This window comes from Oncorhynchus nerka, linkage group LG22 (assembly GCF_034236695.1).
Source record: "Oncorhynchus nerka isolate Pitt River linkage group LG22, Oner_Uvic_2.0, whole genome shotgun sequence".
Classification (NCBI taxonomy): domain Eukaryota; kingdom Metazoa; phylum Chordata; class Actinopteri; order Salmoniformes; family Salmonidae; genus Oncorhynchus; species Oncorhynchus nerka.
The window spans coordinates 56,294,971-56,322,444 of NC_088417.1; the positions used below are offsets into that span (position 1 = coordinate 56,294,971).

The 27,474-nt window shown below is 41.9% G+C and overlaps 1 protein-coding gene across 2 annotated transcripts in view; it reads right to left on the bottom strand.

Annotated features, from left to right (window-relative positions):
* Positions 1–1,704: 1,704 nt before the first annotated feature.
* LOC115105395 (serine/arginine repetitive matrix protein 3) overlaps positions 1,705–27,474 on the bottom strand; it is a 173,279-nt gene continuing 147,509 nt past the window's right edge. The window contains exons 5-14 of one of the 2 annotated variants that reach the window (XM_029627388.2): positions 25,234–25,314; positions 24,490–24,558; positions 19,924–19,959; positions 19,719–19,769; positions 18,368–18,478; positions 17,883–18,069; positions 8,118–8,434; positions 7,223–7,492; positions 6,848–6,970; positions 1,705–5,388 (exon numbers count right to left, since the gene is read on the bottom strand). In XM_029627388.2, the coding sequence (XP_029483248.1) occupies positions 5,181–5,388; positions 6,848–6,970; positions 7,223–7,492; positions 8,118–8,434; positions 17,883–18,069; positions 18,368–18,478; positions 19,719–19,769; positions 19,924–19,959; positions 24,490–24,558; positions 25,234–25,314 (1,453 nt within the window). In that variant the 3' untranslated portion in view covers positions 1,705–5,180. Of the gene's footprint in view, positions 6,445–6,847; positions 6,971–7,222; positions 7,493–8,117; positions 8,435–17,882; positions 18,070–18,367; positions 18,479–19,718; positions 19,770–19,923; positions 19,960–24,489; positions 24,559–25,233; positions 25,315–27,474 lie in introns of both variants that reach the window. The other variant, XM_065007271.1, reaches the window with a different exon arrangement.

The following is a 27,474-nucleotide window of genomic DNA, read 5'->3' on the forward strand; positions in this document are numbered from 1 at the left end:
GCCATTCTAACACCTGGATATGTTTATTTTTGAACCATTCCATTGTAGATTTTGCTTTATGTTTTGGATCATTGTCTTGTTGGAAGACAAATCTCCGTCCCAGTCTCAGGTCTTTTGCAGACTCCATCAGGTTGTCTTCCAGAATGGTCCTGTATTTGGCTCCATCCATCTTCCCATCAATTTTAACCATCTTCCCTGTCCCTGCTGAAGAAAAGCAGGCCCAAACCATGATGCTGCCACCACCATGTTTGACAGTGGGGATGGTGTGTTCAGGGTGATGAGCTGTGTTGCTTTTACGTCAAACAAAACGTTTTGCATTGTTGCCAAAAAGTTCAATTTTGGTTTCATCTGACCATAGCACCTTCTTCCACATGTTTGGTGTGTCTCCCAGGTGGCTTGTGGCAAACTTTAAACAACACTTTTTATGGATATCTTTAAGAAATGGCTTTCTTCTTGCCACTCTTCCATAAAGGCCATATTTGTGCAATATACGACTGATTGTTGTCCTATGGACAGAGTCTCCCACCTCAGCTGTAGATCTCTGCAGTTCATCCAGAGTGATCATGGGCCTCTTGGCTGAATCTCTGATTAGTCTTCTCCTTGTATGAGCTGAAAGTTTAGAGGGACGGCCAGGTCTTGGTAGATTTGCAGTGGTCTGATACTCCTTCCATTTCAATATTATCGCTTGCACAGTGCTCCTTGGGATGTTTAAAGCTTGGGAAATCTTTTTGTATCCAAATCTGGCTTTGAACTTCTTCACAGTATCACAGTAACAGTATCTCGGACCTGCCTGGTGTGTTCCTTGTTCTTCATGATGCTCTCTGCGCTTTTAACGGACCTCTGAGACTATCACAGTGCAGGTGCATTTATACGGAGACTTGATTACACACAGGTGGATTGTATTTATCATCATTAGTCATTTAGGTCAACATTGGATCATTCAGAGATCCTCACTGAACTTCTGGAGAGAGTTTGCTGCACTGAAAGTAAAGGGGCTGAATAATTTTGCACGCCCAATTTTTCAGTTTTTGATTTGTTAAAAAAGTTTGAAATATCCAATAAATGTCGTTCCACTTCATGATTGTGTCCCACTTGTTGTTGATTCTTCACAAAAAAAATACAGTTTTATATCTTTATGTTTGAAGCCTGAAATGTGGCAAAAGGTCGCAAAGTTCAAGGGGGCCGAATACTTTCGCAAGGCACTGTACATGATCTGGATTTTTTGTTGTTGTTGCCAACTCATGTCAAAGGATACCTGTCATTGTATAGATCAAAAGTACAGAGCCTAGGGTTAGGGTTGTGGTTCAGATTCAGGTTAATGCATTTTCATTCATTCATCAGACTGTGCCTCAGACTCAGACAGATACAACAATAACGTTGTAATTTCCCGGGAGCGATGCTGCCTGTATTCATCATATATTCACAGGTTACATGACATAGGTTGAATTTATGGACTTGGGAGGAAAGATAAACAGGGAGTTGGAAAAGTACACCAGGTTACAGAATATTCCAGTCCGTTTCTCTCAGGCCAGAGTTTCCAGTATCACTATGAAATAAAGTAAATATTTACATTAGCAACCTCTGTTGGTGGTACCTACAAAGAGCACATGCACGTATTACAGTATGAACATTGTGTAGACCTCAGAGACAACATTTTTTTCCCCATGTCAAAAAGAGTAACTTTTGAAAGACAACACAAGTAGCTCATTTTTCATTGGTTTATATTTATTGTCCTGTATAATAACTTTTACACTACAACTAAATGACTTGTATACAATCCAAAGGTTTAGCGCTGTACTCTTAATATCGGAACAGGTTTTGTTTAATATCATACTAGGTTACAGTAACTCTGGTTACATTTTTAATGTAACACTGCATGAGTAACAGGAGGCATGACAAATGGGAAGGAAGACTGAAGGGGTTCCCTGATTGCATTATCACCAGCAGCTGTCCTATCAGCACAGAGTAATAAACTGAGGCAGGGAACATGATGGGCTTCTTGTGGGACTACCTGTGTCTGGGTTCAAGCGTTTTGAAAGCAGGGGCATTTGCTGTGTACGTAGTTTAGCTGACCACCGGCTTGCAAAATGAGTTGACCCTCTGTCTGAGACCTCATGCCAGGTCAGAGCCAGTTACTAGGACACCTCTGGTAGAAGCAGGGTGCAGGGGATAGGGCCAGCCTGTTACAGCAGGGGCAATGTGATTGTTTAGACCAACAACAAACTAGCCCAATCAACCCGTCTATGTCTGGAGGGAGATAATCCAGGCCTGATCAACGTTTTGGACAGAAGGAGTTGGTAGAAGTGGACCTTTGGAGCCCTGCAGAGTAACAGCCCCTCTACGTAACTTTAACTATGTATCCCCTGCACCAGAAAACAGACAGGCAGAAGAATAAAAGATTGCATCAACACAAACGTTTAATACATGGTCTCTGTGGACTGTTCCAGTACTGTAATGAACCCTGTGTAAGAGCATTATAAAATACATCAGGTAAAGGAACACCGCCATAGAAACAAGCTACCGCCAACTCAGCTCACTCCCCTATTCTTAAAGGAAGCAGAAGCTTTCATCACAAATAAAAAGGATTTAGGTTAAAACATCAATGGACATACTGTATATTCAGAGATGAGAATACATACATTTGCAGCAATTCTCCCATGATATATTAGTATCTCAATGACACGATTCTTCAAATTGCTTTAAAAACATTTGATGAGACAAAACAAATAAATTATCAAATAAATAAACAATAAATAACTTAATAGATAATTGGAATAAATAATTTAATAAATAGCTGTGGATAAAATATAGAACCACAAGAATACATGGATGCTTTTGCAGAAGGTTTCTGAAGTATCTTAAGAAAGAGCATCTTTACAGAGCGACTTCACCTCATTGGTCATTGCAAAAGAGGTACAGTAGTATTTACATTAAAGGTGCAGTATGCAGAAATTCTAATAGTTAGCCTAATTTCAGTTTACGTGACAAAACACGCAATGCATAGTGTAGAGAATCATTGTACCAGCTAAACCGCTGTGAAATATATTGTCAATAACCCAAAACATTGTATTTTCAGCCGTTTGAAGCTGGTGTACAAAACCGAAAGTAAAAGATGCAAAAACGAAACCTAAGAACAGGAATAATAGAAATAGCGCACATAGAACAGATCTACTGCTTCTTAGACAAGCTTTCAATGCGAATGACAGATCTATAACTCACATTTCTATGTGTATTTGGTCAGGCCGCCCCAAAATGTACATATTGCAACTTTAATAGTTTGAACACAATAAATAGTGGAATAGGGAAAAGTACATAATAATACATTGGTTTTTATATCCCTTCTTGCCTCTGTGTGTAATTACAGGTCTGGTACGCCACGTACAATACAGATCAAAATGGGCGGAGTGAGGACAGATGCACCCTGGGAGTTGTAGTACTTTAGTGACATATGCACCCTGGGACCTGTAGTGCTGTAGTGTCCGTGACAGATGCACCCTGGGACCTATAGTGGCAGCCAGCAGGGCTCTCTGGTACAAGCAGCATTCTTCCTCCTTCCTGGTGCATCATCATACTAAGTCACCATCAAATAACAAGCCTCTTCAAAATCACATGGAATATACAGTGCATAGTTTACAAGCCAGAACTTACAGTTTAGAATCATTTATATATCCTGACATATATGCTACAACCTTTAAAACAAAACATACACCAGTTTCCTTCTGTGTGCTAAATTGTCAGCCGACTTTTGTTTTGTTCTTTATCGCTTCTCTTGATCTCTCAAGTTCCTAAAATAGAGCATTAGTGTCTTTGGGGAAATGATGTAATGACATTGGAGAAAAAATGGCCCAGTACTGTTTGATTTCATTTGACTTATTTTCCATTTGTGACTCTTATTTTCCTCTTCTTCCACAAATTCATGAAGTGTCCCAATGTTAGAATATATCAAATAAAATAACAACTTATTTTCTGGTTACTTTTGCTTCGTGGAAGATTATGGAGAAAGTGCTTACAGACTTGTTCTTTAGGCTTTATCATTTATTTTCTAAAACCATGATCCGGGGAATGTTATTTTAAATAATTACCAGTGTGTTGCATCCATTTTAATATTATAGCACATTCATTTGATATATCGATTTTTTTCCCTCCCACTTGTGGAAAAAAAATGGATATTTCAAATTAATGTGCTATAATATTAAAAACCTCCCTCTTCCTTCCATTGATCCAGGCTCAGGTTAAGAGAAAGGAGTAGCAATAAAGCGACCGGAGTATGGGCGAGTGGGTGTGTCGAAAGGAAAGTAGTGGGCGTGTGGAAAGGAGTGAGTGTGTCGGAATCACTCTGCTGTAGGTTAGAAGGTTTTGACTGAGCCGTTTTTGTTGTTGTTACCGTTTCTTACCACGCTACTGCCGTACACTGACCTACCATACCGCGAGAGTTTGGACCTCTGCTTGAGTCGGAGTTGTATTTCAGTGCTAGTTTTACACAAATAATTGTACACTTTCAGTTAGAAAACTGACGACTGTTTATTTTAGATTAAAGGTATTGATGATGGGTGTATTGTTGCTTCATGCGTTGTACACGTGTGCTTACTGTGACTGTCACCCTGATATTGCCTACTAGGTAGTGGTGTCGCGGTGTTCTTGACGTTCATGCCCTTCCCATTGAGTAGTAGACTGCATCAAGGTGACATCTAGATGGTTATCAATATTAGCTATTTCTTGTCAAGGCTGCACCGGTGTGAAGAAAATGTCCACGTAAGATACCGTCAGCGACACGACCTTGATACCCAGTAGGAAGCACTTCAAGTCAGCAGGCATGTTGATACAACACCGGTGCACTGGTTGACTCATCGTGCAGCCCAATCAGCCATGCAAAACGGTCTTGAGTGGCAACAAATCTGCCCGATTAGATTATTCGCTTTCTATACACCCAATGCCCATACTCCGGTCGCCATAATGGGCAGCAGCTACCCATACTTGCGGGTTAACATGAAGTATACAGAGATGGAGACTGAGGGTAAAAATGGACCAGAGGTCTGGCCCTGTGTTTGAACCATTCAGGGACATACGAATACATTACATGATTTTTATTGTCTTTCTCTCTCTGTCTCTCTTTTTCCCTCTCTATCTACCCCCTCGCTCGCTCTCTTTCTCCCTCGCCCTTTCTTTCTGTCTCTCTCTCCTCAGAAGCCGGGGCTCTCGTAACTGCTGCGACTGTAGTAGCTGTGGTTGCGGCTGCGGGAGCGGCTGTGGCTCCTGGTGCGGCTGTGACTGCGGCTATAGCTGGTGTAGCTGTCATGGCTGCGACTCCTCTCCGAGTGGGAGGGGCTAGACATGGAGCTGGAGGAGGAGGGGCTTGGACGGTAGTATGGGATAGGCCGCTTCCGAGCGCTGAGGAGAGGAGACGATAGAAGGGATAGAAGGTTATACAGTGTATAAAAGGCTTGTGACCAGTTAGTGTGAGGAGGACCACCACTCTGACAGCTGATCTGAGAGCTGCTCTTTTGGCATGCCTCTGCATTGTACAGTACACTCCAATGGGAATACTGTAGGTTTGCAATATTATCATATGCTTTTCTGATTCCCAAAATATTTTGTACTTCAACTATACTTTGTCAAATGTTATAATCGCATAAAAAGATCATGAGAGGGTCATGTTTGGAACATAATAGAGGTCAACCAAAAGGGTCAGCTGTCTTCAAGGGGCAGGCCAGAAACGTGGCATAGTAGTTATTAGGTGCGGCAGTCAAATTGAGAAGTGCTGAAAGAGAGCGGCTCCATGCGTTAGTTAGTAGGAGACACACACACACACACACACACACACACACACACACACACACACACACACACACACACACACACACACTTCAAAAGGGTTAAGAGCATTGAGATTGCCTTGTTAGTGAGCTACCTCAAGGTGCAACTTAAGTGCCCACAGAGGTAAATTGAGAGCTGTTAGCCGCAAAAAGACAGAAAATCATCTGAAGGTTAGCCATCACCCAGGAATCAGGAGAGTTAATCTAGAGGCAGGACGTCAGCGTTATCAAGGTGCTCACTACCTACAGGGATGTTTTGCAAAAAAAATGTATAGAACCACAATTTCTGGTTTACAGACAGACATCGTTTGACGAACCTTGATAGTGCCTTTATAAAAAACGTGTGTTACAGCATTATTGCACATCAGTGATTGTATGTCTAGTGCAGGTGAATGTGGATTAACAGAAAGAAAGATGGATAGAAAGAGGGAGATCGAGAGGAAAGGGGAGGGTGCAGCGTTACTCTAGGGAAGTCTGTTCGGTTGGTTAACTGCTTCACAAGGCTTCGGCAAGGAGGACTAGGGGAGTCCTGCTGCACGGCAACTGTTACCACGGTAACCTAGCCTGCAGCTCAGCAGTATTCCGTTGTCTTGGCTTCGAGGGGGGGGAGGAGAGAGACAGGGGAACCTTCCTTCGTACAGGAGGAGTGAGAGAGGAGTGTCACAGAACATTTCACCTGCATTTTATGGGAAACCACTACACACACATTCTGGGAAATACAATGGAATCATATTATTGCTACAGTGTGGCATCACTCAGCGGTGGCAAATTCAATCGGTGACAAAGGTTGTACACTTCTGTGATATAAATACATTTCACCTGAAATAATATAACGTGTTCAGTTCCACTTGGAACAAATTAGAGAACATATAAGCACCCCATATTTACAGTAATCATGCTGAGGATTCACAATAACATTGTTGAGAAAGAAAACCCGAGAGGGAGAAACCTTGACAAACTCTCCCATAGATGTCAGTGTTACACTTGGATTCTGCTCTCACTGAGGGAGCATGGTTAGATAGAGTCTCTGTTACCTGGTGATCCTGCGAGCCTCCATGAAGCTGGGAGAGTCTCGTCTCCTCTTCCTGATGGGAGAATAGCTCCTGGAGCGACGGCGAGCACGGTCAGCATCAGAGTGGTGAGGGCTGTCTCTCTCCCTAGTGGAGCAGGGAAAATAAACGCATCAAATTGTCATGTACTGGAAAGAAAAAATGAATATATGAGAAAAGTAATGTTTGTGTCTAAATAAATCACTGGATAGCAAGAACAGTTGCAAAAGTTTCTAGTTAATCCAAAACGAGTGTTATCTGGCCTTCCGGGTCAGGTAAGCAGGAAAGCCAGTAACCCCTCTTGGTGGTAGGTTAACCATCATTTATAGACCAATAAGTAACCCTTCCGTAAGTGGTCACCTGGAGTTGTTCTGTCTGGCATGGGGGTGGGGGGACTTGGCCTTGCTGGGGCCTCTCTCTCTGGAGCCGGAGCGTGATGAAGAATGTCCGGAGCTCCAGGAGCTGCTACGCTGTCGGACCCCCATGCCACCGCGCCCCCGAGACTCACTCTTCTTCCTGCCTGACCCGGATGTGTGGCGGTGCCGCCCCGGGGAGCCAGACTGGCTCTGGTGATGGGCCTGTCCCCGAACCCCATGGTGGTGCCGCTTGGACGAGTGGCCCCCTTTAGTCCTTGAGGTAGATGGATAAATGAGTATCAATTGATTATTGGGAACAGAGGAACGATAGGGGTCAGGATTGTTGAATACCTTTAGTAGATAATGTATGATGAAATGCGTCACTCATTTTTTGTGACGTGCCACATCAGAAGATCACCAAACAGGTTGTTCAGTTCTCAAAGCGATCAGCCTGTTTTCATTTTAATTAGCATATTTTAGGATAGCACAAGTCAGGAGAATGAGAGTGGAGAGGGAAGTGCATAGGACTGTGCTCTGGACAGCAGACCAAGCACCAAGCACAGTGGACATAAAAGAAGGGGCGAAGACCTTGTCCCGGAACTTGTCCCAGACCAATCTGGCCTTAATGTACTCTTATAATCTTCACCTGGATTAGAGGACTGCCACCCCTCAGATTCTGGTTCCTCTCTAGGTTTCTGCCTTTCTAGGGAGTTTTTCCTAGCCACCGTGCTTCTACATATGCATTGCTTGGTTTCTGGGGTTTTAGGCTGGGTTTCTGTATAAGCACTGTGACAACTGCTGATGTAAAAAGGGCTTTATAAATATATTTGATTTAATTGATTGAAGGACAGAACAGGTAAAGGTTATGTCAGTATGGAAGGTCGAATCTCTCTGCTTACTTCTTCCGGTGAGAGCTTTTTCCTCTGTGAGGATGCAGGTTACGTTGAGAGTGTGCGGAGTCACTGCTGTGAGCTGGCGAATGAGAGCTCTTCCCATGAGCTCTGTGACCTCTGTGACCTCCCCGTCTGCCCGACGACCCTATCGACTGCCTTTCCTCTCCGTGTAGGGCCTCTCCAGCCTGTCCAGCCTGGATTGCAGAACCTCCTCCTGGGGTCCTGTAAAGGGCATTGTGGGTCTTGTACTCTCCTCCTCTCAGCTGAGGCAGCATCATGGTCGACTGGTCTCCCGGAGTAGCAGCAGTCAGCATTCTCAGCTTCTGTAGAGAAATGATAACCAACAAAAGAAAAAGAAAAAAAAAGGGGAAAAAATAGAAAAAGGGCCTTAGAGTTTGTCACAGTGGAGTGTTTGAGCGCTACGGTGTACTTGGCAAAAGAGGGTCAACATCTAAAAGAAAAGATCTAGGTTTTTTCTCGATATGGCTTATAGACAGTCCTCTATGGTGCAGCGCATGCAATACTTGGCATGCAAAACCATAATGAGTCGAAGAAATCATAATCCCGAAAAGAAACGGAAAAAAACTAGAAGAGAAAGGGATTTTTTTATTTGTATTATGACCCAAATTAAGTTAAAGAGCAGAGAGAAAAGAGAGTATAGAGCTACAGACTTTGTAGAGTAGAAAAGGAGGACTTCTTCAAGTTTTAGTAATGGTAAAAAAACAAATATGAAAAAAAAAGAGTAGACAACTTGACAGAACATCACAGAAATGGAAGGAACAAAATAAAATAGTCAAGGAACAATTATAGAGTCAAATCGAATCAGAAAAACGAATCGTCTGCTACTCAATAATTTTCTCTTTGTGGATTTTTTTTCCCTGTAGTAGACAATTGCTGAGATGTGAACAGCGACCCATTTTTTGTAATTGTTTTATCGTTACTCTTGTTTAACTCCCTTTTGGTTAACATCCACTTACCAATAAAGTGGCATTCCCTCCTTTAGTAGGTAAGGTATGAAGAAAAGGGAAAAGTGGGGCAACATAAGTGCATCATTAGATTTCACAAAATGCAAGAGAAAAAGACACAAAACCCTTCCCTGGCAGAGTGAGGCATCAGACAATGCATGGAAATCAACTGAAATGAAATCAAAAAGAAAAAGAGGAAGGAACACACCACAATGTTCAGGGAACCTCTCACACCGAGTAGCTACGCCTTCCAGATCATTCTCCTGCCCAGCCCACTCCACCAGAGGGCAGGGCAGACAGTCTGTGTGAATGACCATTGAGTTAAAAGTAGTCTCAGCGATATGACATAGATGCAGAAAGTAAACAGCATAGTGGACCAATTTCTGCAACAACTAAGAGCGTTGGAGCGAGAGGCTCAACTTCTGCGGTTTTGGTGCCCTGGCGACCACTCTGTAAACAGTGTGAAGCGAACCCGTGCCCATGCGCAGATACTGTGTGTGACTGTGTGAGAGCAAAGTCTTTCATCTCGCTCATCTCAATATCTGCGGTGGTGCTCATGACAATGTCATCTTGCTGAGTCTACCTTTAAGTTTAGGGCTTCCAGAGAGTTCCGTTTAGGAGTTCAACCCCCAGGTACTGTATTTTAGGTTACAGTTTGTTCAAACCAAGGCATTTCTTGTCAGTGTTGGGTTGCGCTTCCCCTGTAAGCCTCAGGCATATGACATTTTAATTGGCTCTGTTGAGATCTCTGTTTTAATAATATCCATTAATATGAACAATTCTGTACTATTGAATTTAACTCTAGCAAAAGAAACAGTCCTCTGCGAGAACAGAACCTCTGCAAATATTGTGTACTTCTAGACATTTATTGATGGGATTCTTAAAACTACAGTTTCATTTTAAACACAAATGTGTGTGGTAGATCAACTTCAGTAGGAGGCTTTTAAGCAAGTGGACGATGTTGAGAGATAAGGTATGCTGAGGACATTGAACTAGGACACAGGCATATTCTGTAATAGCAGTGTACACAGGGCAAGGGGTTTCACAAAGTATTGTGAGTGCAGATGTTTGTGTGGAGCAATTGCATGGCTGTGTGTGTCTCCGGGATATAAAGGCAGATCAAATGTCAAAGCAGGTAAATATCAAAACACAGCGAGCTCTCCTGCATGCATGAACCTTCTCCCCTGTAAACGCTGACCGCTGAACTATGACTAAAACAGGGACTCTTCATTAAAAACAACAAGGATATTAAAACCTTCTCCACAAAACAAACAAAAGACTGAGCTGTAGATATAAGAACACACACAACCACTGACGCAGATGATGACAGTTGTTAGAAACAGCCACCGAGGAAATAAACATGATCAAATCATAAGACGAATGTAACTATTTCACCAAGTGAACAGAGAGATGCTGGACAAACAGGAATAAATGCATTCTACCAAAACAGAAAGAAGTACACAAAGAAATGGGCCTTCTTGATATATATATATCGGGTGGGATACTGGACTGAATTCAGTATGAACATTTAAGAAGGATAGAGAAAAAAGGATAAACTATAATCCAAATCTTTTAAAAGCAAAATATAACAGAAAAAAAGGATCGATAAAATAAACTTCCTCAAGCTAAAGTTCCCTGGTGGTTAAATCATAGAAAGAGAGACAAAGAAACATTGACATCAAGATAGAGGGTGCTTCTGACATTCTCATTTCTGCATAAAGAAAGACCACGTGCCAAGGCAGAGCGTTACCTACCTTCCATTTCAATCAGTGACACGTATGCAATATCAACAAAAAAAAAGGAAAGGAAGAAAAAAGAAAACAAGGAGAAAGGAATGTTCTCCGCAGCGAAATGGGAAAAAGACAATGAACCTCTTTTAGTATCAACGCTACCAACTTCTTCCAGAGACTAAGGAGGAGAAGGTAAACAAACCAACAAACCGACAAAAAAGCTAAAGAAAATGGACAAACAAAACCAACACTTAAAATCAAAATCAAAACTAAAGGTTAAAAAATGAATCTAAAAACTAAAAATGATTTGCTGTCTTTTTGGCTTGTTGGACTGCAGCCATGGTTGCATGAAAAGGGAGAGGTGGGTAAAAAGGTTGGGTAAGTGAATAGAGTGATTCATGAAACAAAATTAAATCCATTGTTAAGATAGAACTGCTAGAGGAAAGGAAGGAAGGAGGGATGGAGGGATGGGTGGAGAGAAGGAAGAGCAGGCAGAGCTGGCATATGACAGACGAGAAGAAGGGAGAAGAGCATGTCCGGACAGCGGAGGGAGAGAAAGATGTGTCACACACAACACGGATGGACACACAGAGTGGATGAGTTTTGGAAGGAGGGAAGCTGAGGGCGGGGCAGTAACTGCTAGAATGGACAACTAGTAGAGTCAGCACATTTAAAAGGGACCCCAGTTACATTTTGGAAAATATATTATTCAACAAGAGAACACAACCCATTGTGGTTTACGAAAGCTATCGAATCCGTCTCAGAAAGCACACTTCTTACATATTCCTTTTGGGCTCAGCAATGCACCAGGGTCATTACAGTGCCCCATGTTAGTACAAGGCGATTGTTATTAAGGCAGAATAAAAGGGTGATTCTTGGTCAATTTAAAGCCTTGTAAATCGAATAGTACAGTGAGCCTTGGGGAGGGTGGTACTGAACATATCAATATCTATACAAAGGGGAAATTAAATACGGCACTCGCATTCAAAAATGGCTTGGGTCCCTTTAAAATACCAATGTTACTAAATGTTGTGTGTGTGGTCCTATTTAGTTTCAACATTTGTATCACTGTTTTTTTGTGTGTTAGCAGATATACATTTACCCTGGACAAGAAAACTACAGACAGAATCAGAAGGACAAACCGAGATGTAAAAATAGAAGAGACAGACAAGACCCAAGTTGCTGCTGCACATGTGCTAACCATAGAGATACTACAGTATGATCTAGCTTTTGTTGGATCTATGATCTCCCAGAAAGGTTGGTATCCAAAAGGAACAATATTGAGCGAGCAACCTCCCAAATACACAAGGTGTCTGAGCGCTGATGATTTGTCAGCAAGGGAGAGACACAATAATTCCCCTGTTTGTGGCGATTGACAGGAGAGGTCTCATGAACCAAAAACCTGTTTAAGGCTGATAGTATAGGATTAACTGTCAAAAGGTTGACAGATTTAAGCTTCAGTGATAAACACCTAGCAATTCTAGATTCACCTCAACACAACCGATTGGCTCAAATATTCAAACACTGACCCTCATTATGCAACAATGGCACATGAGACTCCCCTTGCCAATCCCCATTGACTTGGAACACATAGAGATATAGAATATACTGCATATCAACATCAAGGAAAGTCTGACAGAAGTGATACTGTCACCTAGAGGCAACATGTAGGTCACATGATACAGTAAACAGGAAGTAGTAAACAGGAAGTCAATAGAGAAAATAGAGAGACTAGAGCGAGAGAGAAAGGGTTGTTGTACACCTGATGTCTGGCTCTCAGACTTCTGAAGGAAGGGGCTAACTATCACTGAGCAAAACATTGTGCTTTATAAAGACTGTATTGACAAGAAAAACTAGTAGTACACATACCCAGTTAACCTACTTGGTCCAGTTCCAAAGCATATGAGTGCTTTTTACATAAACGAGACAGAAAAGGAGCATTGGGCATTTATTTCATGGGGTAAATACTTCTCAAATCGATAAAAAGCAGGAAATAAAACAGTCATAAATGAATACAAGCAGTAAGAGAGAGAGACAGACAGACAGACAGACAGACAGACAGACAGACAGACAGACAGACAGACAGACAGACAGACAGACAGACAGACAGACAGACAGACAGACAGACAGACAAATAGAGCAGGTGAGACCTCTCATAAACACATGCAAGCTTCAGAAGGAAAGGAAATTGAAGGAGATAGCATCATCTGTCATTCATTATTCTAGACAGAATGTTTTCGGAGGCTGCTCTACACCCCATTTAGTTGCTTAGTCAGCCTGTTGTTTTGTTAGCAGAGCACACTGTTACAGTGGCTTGCGAAAGTATTCACCTCCCTTGGCATTTTTCCTATTTTGTTGCCTTACAACCTGGAATTAAATAGATTTTTGGGTGGTTTGTATGATTTGATTTACACAACATGTCTACGACTTTGAAGATGCAAAATATTTTTTATGTGAAACATATAAGAAATAAGACAAAAAAACAGAAAACTTGAGCGTGCATAACTATTCATTCCCCCCTAAGTCAATACTTTGAGGAGCCACCTTTTGCAGAAATTACAGCTGCAAGTCTCTTGGGGTATGTCTCTATAAGCTTGGCACATCTAGCCACTGGGATGTTTGCCCATTCTTCAAGGCAAAACTGCTCCAGCTCCTTCAAGTTGGATGGGTTCTGCTGACAATATTTAAGTCATACCACCAATTCTCAATTGGATTAAGGTTTGGGCTTTGACTAGGCCATTCCAAGACATTTAAATGTTTCACCTTAAACCACTCGAGTGTTGCTTTAGCAGTATGCTTAGGGTCATTGTCGTGCTGGAAGGTGAACCTCCGTCCCAGTCTCAAATCTCTGGAAGACTGAAACAGGTTTCCCTCAAGAATGTCCCTGTCATCCATCATTCCTTTAATTCTGACCAGTTTCCCAGTCCCTGCCGATGAAAAACATGGTATGGTATTCTCGGGGTGATGAGAGGTGTTGGGTTTGCGCCAGACATAGTGTTTTCCTTGATGGCCAAAAATCTAAATTTTAGTCTCATCTGACCAGAGTACCTTCTTCCATAAGTGTGGGGTGTCTCCCACATGCCTTAAGCAAACATGTTTGCTTAATTATTTTTTGCAACTCTTCCGTAAAGCCCAGCTCTGTGGAGTGTACACCTTAATGTGGTCCTATGGACAAATACTCCAATCTCCGCTGTGAAGCTTTGCAGATCCTTCAGGGTTATCTTTGGTCTCTTTGTTGCCTCTCTGATTAATGCCCTCCTTGTCTGGTCTGTGAGTTTTGGTGGGCGGCCCTCTCTTGGCAGGTTTGATGTGGTGCCATATTCTTTCAATTTTTTAATAATGGATTTAATGGTGCTCCGTGGGATGTTCAAAGTTTCTGATATTTTTTATAACTTAAACCTGATCTGTACTTCTCCACAACTTTGTCCCTGACCTGTTTGGAGAGCTCCTTGGTCTTCATAGTGCTGCTTGCTTGGTGGTGTTGACTCTGGGGCCTTTCAGAACAGGTATATATATATACTGAGATCATGTTACAGATCATGTGACACTTAAATAAAGTCCACCTGTGTACAATCTAACTTATTATGTGACTTCTGAAGGGAATTGGTTGCACCAGGTCTTATTTAGGGGATTCATAGCAAAGGGGGGTGAATACACATGCACGCACCACTTTTCCATTTTAAATTTGTATAATTGTTTTAAACAAATAATTTTTTCATTTCACTTCACCAATTTGGACTATTTTGTGTATGTCCATTACATGAAATCCAAATAAAAATCCATATAAATTACAGGTTGTAATGCAACAAAATAGAAAAAACACCAAGGGGGGTGAATACTTTTGCAAGGCGCTGTAGCTAGGTTCAGTTAGATTCAAACGCAAAATGCTACCTCAGTTCTAATGAGCCATCTATAGTAGGGAGATTATGGTGACGACTGAAAGATAGTGATTTAAAACACAACAGTCCAGTCAGTCTGTCGTTCTTTGTGGTTGTTTCACAGATAGATCAAAATAAAGCAGATTAGGAGGGGTTACCGTTTTCAAAGGAGCCAAAGCATGGAAACAGTTCCAAACGAGACAGTTAGGGAGGAATAAGAATGACAGAAGACAAAATCAATTCTGAGTAAACTAGACAAGATGTCTGGTTAGTGTCAGTGATAAATACCTAGCAATTATACATTCACTTTTTATACACCTATCATTCTTGCTACTGTACCAGTACAGCAATGACTTCTCTGTCACTCATTCTGTTCTGAGCAATTGCATCCATGTTATAGCCTACTTTAGTGACTGTACTGAGGCATTTGGTGGCACTAGAGCTGAACGCGTAACCAAACTGAAACCAATCACGTGTATAAACTAGAAGCATTGGACATTTCATAAATTAGGTTCAGTTCAAATCACCACATAATCTCACAGGCCAAACCAGATAATATCATTCTCATATGACAACATAAGATAGAACTGGTTGAGTTCAGATGTAAAAATAGCATAGTTGAGACCTACATTTTTACATCCATCTTTGTTTGTTAGATCAGTCAGCTACAGATGGTTTCATTGACGGCTGTTATCAAGCATTACCATCAAGCATGATCAAATGACAACTTTTGACTAACATTTACAAAATGTCCTAAACTCTACAGCATATCAAAAAATAAAACAGTTCCTTCATGAGAACTACGAATAAGTACTTTTTACATTAGCAACCTCCTGTTTCATATTTTATTACATTTGAGGGAGCTGTAGCAAAAGCAAACATTAAAAGTATTATTTGTTTCCTTTCCCTGGCTAAACTGATTCAGAAGTGAGCTCTCACTATTTCATCACTGCAGGAGCTTGCTGCCTAACAAAAACCAAAGAGTTTCCAGCTCATTAGCAAACCCTGAGTTTCCGCCCCCAAATGGCACTCTATTCCCTATATATGGGCCCCGGTCAAAAGTAGTGCACTATCCTGTATATAGGGTGCATTCGGGAAAGTATTCAGACCCCTTGACATTTTCCACATTTTGTTATGTTACAGCCTTATTATAAAATGGATTAAATCATTTTTTCCCCTCATCAATTTACACACAATACCCCATAATGACAAAGCAAAAACAGGTTTTTAGACCGTTTTGCTCATTTATTTAAAAAAAGAAAGAATAATATCACATTTACATAAGTATTCAGTATTCCTTTACTCAGTACTTTGTTTGAAACACCTTTGGCAGACATTACATCCTCGAGTCTTCTTGGATATGACACTACAAGCTTGGCACACCAGTATTTGGGGAGTTTCTCCCATTCTTTTCTGCAGATCCTCTCAAGCTCTGTCAGGTTGGATGGGGAGCATAGCTGCACAGCTATTTTCAGGTCTCTCCAGAGATGTTCGATCGGGTTCAAGTCAGGCTGTGGCTGGGCCGAAGCCAATCCTGCGTTGTCTTGGCTGTGTACTTAGGGTCGTTGTCCTATTGGAAGGTGAACCTTCATCCCTGTCTGAGGTCCTGAGCGCTCTGGAGCAGGTTTTCATCAATGATCTCTGTACTTTGCTCCGTTCATCTTTCCCTCAATCCTGACTTGTCTCTCAGTCCCTGCCACTGAAACAATCCCCACAGCATGAGGCTGCCACCACCATGCTTCACCGTAGGGATACTGCCAGGTTTCCTCCAGACGTGACGCTTGGCAATCAGGCCAAAGAGTTTGGTATTGGTTTCATTAGACCAGAGAATCTTGTTTCTCATGGTCTGAGAGTCTTTAGGTGCCTTTTGGCAAACTCCAAGCAGGCTGTCATGTGCCATTTACTGAGGAGTGGCTTCCGTCTGGCCACTCTACCATAAAGGTCTGATTGGTGGAGTGCTGCAGAGATGGTTGTCCTTTTGGAAGGTTCTCCCATCTCCACAGAGGAACTCTGGAGCTTTGTCAGATTGACTATCGGGTTCTTGGTCACCTCCCTGACCAAGGCCCTTCTCCCCCGATTGCTCAGTTTGGCCGGGCGGCCAGCTCTAGGTGGTTTCAAGCTTCTTCCATTAAAGAATGATGGAGTCACTCTGTTCTTGGGGACCTTCAATGCTGCAGAAATGTTTTGATACCCTTCCCCAGATCTGTGCCTCAACACAATCCTGTCTTGGAGCTCTACGGACAATTCCTTCGACCTCATGGTTGGATTTTTTGCTCTGACATGCACTGTCAACTGTAGGACCTTATATAGACAGGTGTGTGCCTTTCCAAATCATGTCCAATCAATTTAATTTACCAAGTGGACTCTGTTTTTTAAGATATTTCAGTTTTTTATTTTTAATACATTTTTAAACATTTCTAAAAACCTGTTTTCACTTTGTCATTATGGAGTATTGAGTGTAGATGGATGAGGAAAAATACATTTTAGAATCAGGCTGTAACGTAACAAAATGTGAAAAAAGTCAAGGGGTCTGAAAACTTTCCAAATGCACTGTATGGAATCTGGTGTCATTTAGGACACAACCTAATACTAAACCTCCATATTACCGTTGTACGGTACATAACATGTGCTCACTTGGGCCAGAGATTAATTGATCATAGTCAGTCTTCATTTTTAAAATCTTATCTCCAACAAACTTAGCCTGGTCCCAGATCTGTTTTTGCTGTCTTGGCGTGGACATGTTTGTCCTGTCTTGGCGTGGAAATGACCATAGGAGGCAAGGCAGCACAAACTGATCTGGGATGAGGCCACAGCAAACTCATTGTTACGTATGTATGACTCAAACATCCATCCCTCCCTCTAACCTGTTACGTCAAAGGGATGTTGAGATATATAATGTATAAGTATCAAAGTGATGCCGGAAATAATTAGTGGCAGCAAGATTGCACAGGAGGACAAACGTGGTTGGAAGATATATAGAGTAAAACTAGCCTGCAAAAACAGGAATAACTCAAAGAAGAGTCATTCTATAACAGTACCAAATAAAGAGAGAGGAGATAATGTCACAAACCGACACAAAGAAAATAAATCATGTTCATAGGAGAGGGAGGTGTGGAGGTTACCATTTGAGTGTAGATTAGAATGTGTGTGTGTGGGGGGTTAGGGAGGTGGCGGGGCGAGATAGAGGAGACTACATACATCTTGCCCTTTGTTGCCCTCGGCCACGTGGTTGTGGTTGAGTCTGCCGGCTTTGCCGTTGCGGGCGTGGTCTTGGTGGTGGTGCCCGTTGTGCCACGCGACAGGACCGTCAGGACCGCCAGGACCGGGAGACGGGGACGGGCTCACACAGGCCTTGTGTCCGTCTGTCTTGTGCTTGGAGTTGGGCCTGGAGGGACAGACGGACAAACAGGAGTACTGAACCAAGCTGCTGACACTGACTCAAGAGTATATTATACTATACCAGCTACGTATAGGCTGTTTGAGACTAAACAGTATAGTCTAGGCTATCATTACCTTTTCAACTACAGTCAACTACATTCTGATCAAATAATAATCATGAATCTCTAGCAAAGCTGTTGCAAACCTTAAGTCAGTGTTACATCAATAGACCAAGAAGAGTATGATTGTGTGAAACAGTGAAGGAATGTATCTAAGGGGAGGGAGGGAGGTAATGGGAGTCCTACCTGCTGGGGGACTTGGAGGGGCTGTGGCCTGTGGAGGAGTGTGATGCACTGCGGGAGCTACAGCAGCTGCCTCTACGTTGAGACCTCCTACTGGGGGACTCTACTGGGGACCTGTGGGACACACGTACATTCAGAGACACACACGCATACAGACGAGTACACGCCCGCAAGCACACAAACAAAAACATTCGGACAGACGCATGCATGCGCACACGAGCACACACACGTGCACGTAAATGTACACATACACAACAAGAGTTGCCAGCACACACACGCACAATGACAGACACACAAACACATTCAGCAACTCAGTCATGAAATCTATTGAAGCGTTGTCAATGAAACAAGACTGACACCATGTCACATTCAAGCTTGTGGCATTTATTTAGATACTATCTGTTTCTTTCAAATATTATACTTACAGTTGAAGTCGGAAGTTTACATACACCTTAGCCAAATACATTTAAACTCAGTTTTTCACAATTCCTGACATTTAATCCTAGTAACAATTCCATGCCTTAGGTTCGTTAGGATCACCACTTTATTTTAAGAATGTGCAATGTCAGAATAGTAGTAGAGAGAATGATTTATTTCAGCTTTTATTTATTTCATCACATTCCCAGTGATCAGAAGTTTACATACACTCAATTAGTATTTGGTCACATTGCCTTTAAATAGTTTAACTTGGGTCACACGTTTCGGGTAGCCTTCCACAAGCTTCCCACAATAAGTTGGGTGAATTTTGGCCCATTCCTCCTGACAGAGCTGGTGTAACTGAGTCAGGTTTGTAGGCCTCCTTTCTCGCACACACTTTTTCAGTTCTGCCCACAAATCGTCTATAGGATTGAGGTCAAGGCTTTGTGATGGCCACTCTAATACCTTGACTTTGTTGTCCTTAAGCGATTTTGCCACAACTTTGGAAGTATGCTTGGGGTCATTGTCCATTTGGAAGCCCCATTTGCAACCAAGCTTTAACTTCCTGACTTATGTCTTGAGATGTAGCTTCAATATATCCACATACTTTTATTTCCTCATGATGCCATCTATTTTTTGAAGTACACCAGTCCCTCCTGCAGCAAAGCACCCCCACACCATGATGCTGCCACCCCCATGCTTCACGGTTGGGATGGTGTTCTTCGGCTTGCAAGCCTCCCCCTTTTTCCTCCAAACATAACGATGGTCATTATGGCCAAACAGTTCTATTTTTGTAAAACCTCAGTGTGTGTAAACTTCCAACTTCAACTGTATACGCAACTAAAGTCTACGAAACATCTAACATCTTCTCAGTTCAGTCAGATCCTCTCAGTTCAGGGTCCATTATTGTTAGATTATGAAAAAGAGGGATCATTACCTCTTTCTGGTTTTGTTCTTGTCTTTCTGTTTGTTCTTTGGGCTACCGGATCTGAAAAGGGAAACGCGTTGATGAATCTTCTTTAAACAGGTAACAAGGTACGCGCCCTGTAACAATCAGTCATTGACATAGTGTCCCTGACTGTAAAACCTATGTGATGTGGACTGTACAGTACACAGAGTACTTTATTGATCTGCATCCCCACCTGTATCTCCTCTTTCTCCTGGAACCAGACGTCGACCTACAGAGAAAGAGAAACCTGAGTCATCTGTAGCTCAGTTGGTAGTGCAATTTCCAGGACCACCCGCACATAAAATGCACGCACGCATGACTGTAAGTTGCTTTGGATAAAAGCGTCTGCTAAATGGCATATGTTATTTTTATTCAAATGATTAAAACTCTGTTACACACACTGAACTCCAGTTAGCCTGACCATCTCTCTAGACCTTAATACGGGGATATATAATGAGGGGATATATGCTTGACTGACTACATACAGTACTTCAAAGTCCTTAGTATGTTCACACTACTGTTGCCATGGTGATAAGTCAGACTGGACAACAAATTATTTTCCCTCTTTTTACACAACACTGTATTCACCTTATGTGGACATAGACACATACACATAATACACCTGGCACATGTACCACAAGGAGAGAGGAACACAAAAACTATGTCAGGTCTGCGCTAGTGAAGAGAAACAGACTAATAAAGCTGTCAGAGTAATATAGAGCCAGTGAAGAATTGTCGTGGCGTCTAGGCTATGAGACCATTTGGGTGTCCCAAAATGGCACCCTCTTCCCTATTTAAGTAGTGCACTAAATAGGGAATAGGGTGCCATTTGGGATGTAAACCATGTTGTTGTTCCACCAGAGAGAACAGACTGGGGGCTCTAAGGAGGCTTCGCCTTTAATTTATTTTACTCCCATAAATTGTCAAACACAATGTCCCCTGATAGTGCTCTTCTTATTATAGGGCTGTAACCAAATAGTAGCCTATGTTAACCATACAGTCTACCATATAGACTACAAGGGGCCTTTGGGAGTCTGTTAGCTCACCACCATTATGGCTTAAGTTATTTTATTTAAATGTTTTATTTATACTTATTTTTACCTTTATTTAACTGGGCAAGTCAAATTATTATGTATAATGACGGCCTACCGGGGAACAGTGGGCTAACTGCCTTGTTCAGGGGCAGAACGACAGATTTTTACCTTGTCAGCTCTGGGATTGGATCCCAGCAACCTTTCGGCTAACCACTAGACTATCTGCCGCCCCTGAACTGGAGAGGTTTAGCTGGGGGGACATCAGTGTTAGAAAGACCCACCCTCGTAAGACAAGGAATGTGGGTTTAATGTATACATTGGGTTGGCCTATTGTAATTTATGCTTCTGTTTAGGCAGAGATCCCACAGGATGTAAGGAGGGAGAGCCTCCTCTATATAGTGTGTTCACAAACAAACACCTCTGCTTGTAATGCTCTTTTCCATGACCAGTCGTTATTAAATAACCTGAACGTGGTTTCAAGTCTGTGTCTTTTTTGTCCTTGACTATCTCCATAGCATCAAGTCTTAGAACCCTACATTATTAACACCCTCCTCTATCGCTCTCCTCCCTCCTTTTCTCCTAATTGAAGGAATATACAGCGCTATGCTACACTTGAAATGGGAGCCCAAACTAAAGAAAACGTCATCTTCTGTTGTTACAAAGTGACTTTTCTATGTTGGCGGTGTAGTAAAGTGAGTATTGGTTGGTGGACGCCATAGCAGCTCATAGTTCAGATTGTTACAACTGCATCGGAAAAAGCTCCCCTCCCCCTCCACCGCCTTCGCCAATGCCCCAACAGACACACACAGTAGAGCATATCACAGGCTACCTAACTCGAGGGACGCACCTACCTCCTCCTTCTCCCCCTATCTAACCATTCATTATTCATGTGTAGACAATACCTGCAATGCAGTGGATGTTTGGAGAAATATGAGGAGGGGAGAGAGAGAGGCTAAAGGTGGGAGAGAGGGGGAGGAGGAGAGTTTTATAAGTGTGAGGAGGGTAGGGGTGTTGAGGGGTTAATTTGGGGGGGGGGGGGGGGGGGCAGCACAGCGATGCTCTGCAATTTGGTGAGAGGCTCATTTTTCTTCTTTTGCGGCTCTCATACAGGCTTGGTTATTAGGAGAATGAGTTTAGCCCCCACAAGAGAGAAAGAATTAAAAGAGAGAGAGAGAGAGAGGGAGAGAAATAGAGAAGGAGAGAAAAAGAGCTAGACAAAAAAAAGGAGGAGGGATGTGCTATTTAGAATTGCTTATTGTCCTTATGATATCCCTGGGCGAAGCAGTATTATTCTCTGCTGAGCTCTCTTTCTCATTTTCTCTCTCTCCATTCTCTTTTTCATTTTGTGCTGACACTATAATTATTGCTTTATTGTCGGAGGAGGATTGCTTCGTAAGAAAAGTATAAGCAACATTTTTTCAAGGTTTTATTAAACATCATCAATAATGAATGAATGCGCTGGAAGAATATCATCTCCAATATTCTACATCTCACTTTGAGTTTCAATATCCTTATCAATAATATGTGATCGTTTCAGGAAACATAGGCTTATGTCACGCTTCACTACTTCACAGGAGAGGCATTTGAACGTAAACTTTAAATAAAAAATAAAAAAATGTTTTTTGGAAGAAATGCCTTCTGGAACATGTGTAATTTCATGTGCCTTAATAACAAACTTGTATGCCATCTGTAAATATCAATAAAATTGTTAAATTACGAGCCTAGTTGGTTTAGCCACAGAAGAAGTCAGGAATCTTCCCGTTTGCCATGATTGACTGAGATAATGAATGGGCTGGACATGACGAGAGATAAGTTTGGATTGGTCTGCCATGTAGCAGGTTTCTGTCTATAACATGAGCTGGTCAGTATGTGTAGGTAATCCTTTCTAATGCAGATTTTTTGATAGATATCACATAGTAGAACTACAAAAGTGTTGCTCTCGACTTTCTGGAGGAATGAGTTTTGAAATCAGTGGAATGCCCGGTGGAATTAGATTATGATGGAGAAAATTATGGTGGTTGATTGCAAGTATGCAGAGGGAGGCAAAAAGAGAACACCCAGAAGGCTGTATAAAACACCTGTCTCCGGATTACATCTTCAAACTAAGTGACAGAGAGGGAGAAGCATCCATGACATAGAGGGAGAATCGTCCATGCATGTAAGACAGTCTAGCTAGCTAAATTTTCAGATATTATACGTTTCTAATTTTGTCGTTTTCAATTCAAGTTAAAGCGTACTGTTAGCTTGCTAGCTAAAGTTAGCTGGCTTGCTCGTTAGCTAACGTTACGTGTATGATCTGTGTAGTAATATTATTCCTATCTCAGAGCCATTTGCTTTGCTAGTTGTAGCCGGTTGTTAGCTAGCTAGCTAACATTGAACTTGGTTGGTTAGCGACCTGCAGATTCATGCAGGGTAGTAAAGTTATGAGTTGGAATTATGGTTAATTGTTTAGCTAGCTACATGTCTAAACAAAAGACCCCACTATACAAGTAACCATTTCACTACACCTTCTGTATCCTGTGCATGTGACAAATAAACGTTGATTTTAATTGATATAGTGTGTGTTTACCAGAGACGGTAATGTGAAGAACAACATGACCTGCACCAAAGTCAGATTAGGACATAACGTTAGGCCAACGAGACAGTGTCCAAGTTCAAAAATTCTCTAGTAGAATGACCTGGTTTCATTTCGTCACACTCACAACCGTAAGCTATTTTCTTCAATTGGCTTGCTATTAACTGGTAAATGATGATCTTGTTGTGAATTTATTTTCCTGTAATAATGAAGACAAATGAGCTAAAGTGAAGACGTTGTCAGCTATATGATATGGTCATTATTTGAAATGGAAGGCCAGCTAACTTAACATTAGCTCGCCAGCTAGCTATCAAGCTAGAAACAAACCAAAATTTTAGTTGCCTGGTTTCCTAGATTAACATGTACTGAATTCATTTTTAAACGGGTGGGTTCATTGGTGTTAAAATATAGTGATGCTATTTTGGACCACCAGACTGATGTCATGCAGTCTGTAGTTTTCGTGTTTATACTTTTTCATAACGACAACGACAAGTTTGATGTTGGACGACAATATAATGTTCATGATATCACTGCAACAACTGTCGATGTATGTAGTATAAACCAGCTTTTAGTCTTAAAATCTTTGGTTGTTTAGTACATGGCCTTACATGTGAATCCATAGGCGGGTGGTGCTGAGACTTATTAAGAGGGTGTGAACGATGCTGAATGGGTGTAGACAAAGAAGAGCTCTCCAGTTGGTTTACAAAAACATTCAAAGGCCATTTTCTCAAAAGTGAGGTTACAAGTTTATCAACTTTCAAAGCAGAATTACTTTCCCATTGTTCCTCAACTGCAGTGTATGATATACTATTTTGCAGCTCTGTGTCTCTGCTTTTATCCATTGTAATAAACACATTTTCAAATGTTGCTACATAAAACCGAATCGAGCAGGTCGGTCATATATAGTCTGTTGTTTTCTAGAAAACATAGCTTATTTGTGGTTCCTATACTATTTGGGCCTATAGTAAAGTGAGTAGTGAAAGTACAGTACTGAGTAATGGCAGAGCTCAAGTTTTTATCCCTAAGTCCCTCAGCTGAGCACCTTTCCGCTGTTAAGCAAACCGGCTGAAAAGCATCAGGGTATGCTCACATTCTATGATTAACCTAGAGGATGAATGTTCATGAAAAGTGCATGCACACACATACACACCTGTCTCGCTTGTGTTTCTTTCCACTTTTCTTCTTCTTCTCTCTGCGGGAGGGAGAGGAGCTGTCGAACCTGGAGGAGACATGGGGAGAGAGAGAGAGCTCAGAGAGAGAGAGAAAGAAAGAGAGAGAGAGATGAAGAGAGCGAAAGAAGAGCAGTCCTACACAATAAAGCCTATCCAGAAGGAATTGAAAGATTGTTAAGAAAACGTAGCGAAGCACACCTCTAACCTTGCCACTATTAATGATATAGCAGGTTCCACTCATACATTATTTCTTCAGAGAATCTGTACTGTCAAAGTGAACAATGAACCCAGTCCTCCATTCTATTCCTTACATTTCATCGTTACATTTCCTCTAGTAGCTTTGCCAGTTCTCTTCACCAAGAGTCCTTGAGAGCGGCCAGAGATTTCTGTGTCATACATGTCTCTATTCACCTGTGTTCTTCTCTCCCTACAGTCGATCTCTCGCTTTCATCTGTAGCACTGCTCTCTCTCTCTGTCTGTCATCCAGACCAATCTCTCTCACCCCCTTGACAACCTTGAGGAATAATAGGGAGCTGTCTTACTCTTTTTCAATTCCAATCTGTATCTACCATCACGTCGGTGTCCATGGCCCTGCCCATCTTTGTGTTTAAAGGGAATACACACACAATACATATGCAATGATTCAAACGCAATGTAACAACAGCATAATGCATATCTCATCACTGAGGAAGAATAGTTCTACATCTTGTGAGGCCACTGACCGACTCCTTCTGCGACCAGATTTCTTTTTCTTCCTCTTCTTTGGTCGAGGAGATGGAGAGCTGCTAGATTTCCTCTTCATTCTATGGTAGCCAGGCAGAGAGAGAGAGGGAGAGAGAAAGAGAGAGGGAGAAAGAAAGAGAAAAAAAGAGAAATGAGAGAGTTGGAGGGGAGAGTATTCAGTGAGCGAAACATACTAGCGTTTGTCAGTAATCTTCAGTCACAAATAAATTGATCAGCTACAGGCAAGATTTTCCCCAGGCGAGCAAGCTTAATGTCCTCTGAGTGATGCGACAATCCATACTGTGCATGCAAGTGCATGGGAGCGTACCACTTCATACTGCCTCTGGCAATCTGGCATACAATTATTAATTTCTGGGAAAATGTAATTCCGATAATACATTCTAATGAATCCATGGTGTATTGGCTATACTTCAAAGTAGTACTTGTAGTACACTACATTGTTGTTTGTCTTTTGAATGTGTATGTCAGAATTCCCTGTACGAAGTGTTTGTGTGTGTGTGTGTGTGTGTGTGTGTGTGTGTGTGTGTGTGTGTATTTGTGTGGTGGTGCATTCTGAAGGCTATGGCACTTGGTCTGAAGAGCCCTCTTCAACTGATATCTATCTAATCTGCATATACACTCCATGACACTACAAAAGTATGTGGACACCTGCTCGTCAAACATCTCATTCCAAAATCATGGGCATTAATGTGGAGTTGGTCCCTCCTTTGCTGCTATAACAGCCTCCACTTCTGGGAAAGCTTTACACTAGATGTTGGAACATTGCAGGGACTAGCTTCCATTCAGCCACAAGAACATTAGTGAGGTTGGCCAATGTTGTTGGCCAATGTTTGTCTATGGAGATTGCATGGTCGTGTGCTCAATTTTATACAGCTATCAACAACGGGTGTAGCTGAAATAGTCACATCTACTAATTTGAAGGGGTTTCCACATACTTTTAGTGTATATGAAACGGCAAAGGCCACATGGAGAGGATGAGGTAAAGGCTGATCGGATTTCCATCTCAAGAGGTGGTTAGTGTGTGTGCGTGCGTGCGTGCTTTGTCTGTACTTGTGTCTGTCTATGCGCATTCATGTGTGTGTGTGTGTGTGTGTGTGTGTGTCTGTGTACCGCAGACCTTAATCGCTGACAGCATGGACTACATCCTCTCCGGAGGGCTTGGAGGTAAGCTCCTGTACTGGCAGGCCTCCCACCTCCGCTCCCCTATCTGTGGCACACATGTGCTGTGTAGGAGTGGTGTATGGGGCAGGCTTCCTGACATTTCTTAAAAGTGACACAGTAAATAATATCATATGTATTATTGTAATCAGTAGACTTTAGGGAAAACACATATAGCTTTTTTAGAGTGTAAAAGGAAACCTTGTATTTAATACAACCCTTTGAAAGTGAAAACATCAACATTTTACTGTAAATGTTGGCGTTTTCTCCTCATTTTTGCAATCATAAAGAAAAGGCCATATGGTTTTGGTAGTTGATTAAATGTGTTCCCAAAACAAATACAAACATTTTAAGCTGTTTTGGGGCCATGTTGACACAACATCGGGGAAGCCATGACCCAAAACGTAAATGGAGGTACATTTCACCGGCCCGGCTAAAATGGTATCATATCAAATCAAACTTTATTTGTCACAAGCACCGAATACAATGCTTTCTTACAAGCCCTTAACCAACAATGCAGTAGAAGAAAGTGTTAAGAAAATATTTACCAAATAAGCTAAAGTAAAACATAATAAAAAGTAACACAATAAAATAACAATAATGAGGCTATATACAGTGGGTACCGGTACTGAGTCAACGTATGGGGGTACCGGTTAGTCGAGGTAATTTGTACATGTAGGGGTAAAGTGACTATGCATAGATAATAAACAGCGAGTAGCAGCAGTGTAAAAACAAATGGGGGGGTCAATGTAAATATTCCGGGCGGGCATTTGATTCAATTGTTCTGCAGTCTTATGGTTTGGGGGTAGAAGCTGTTGAGGAGCCTTTTGGTTCTAGACTTGGTGCTCCGGTACCGCTTGCCGTGCGGTAGCAGAGAGAACATCTGGCATGAGGGTCTGCTATACAAACTGATGGAAAGTGGTGTTGGGGGTAAAACATACGACATTATAAAATCCATGTACACAAACAACAAGTGTGCGGTTAAAATTGGCAAAAAACACACACATTTCTTCACACAGGGTCGTGGGGTTAGACAGGGATGCAGCTTAAGCCCCACCCTC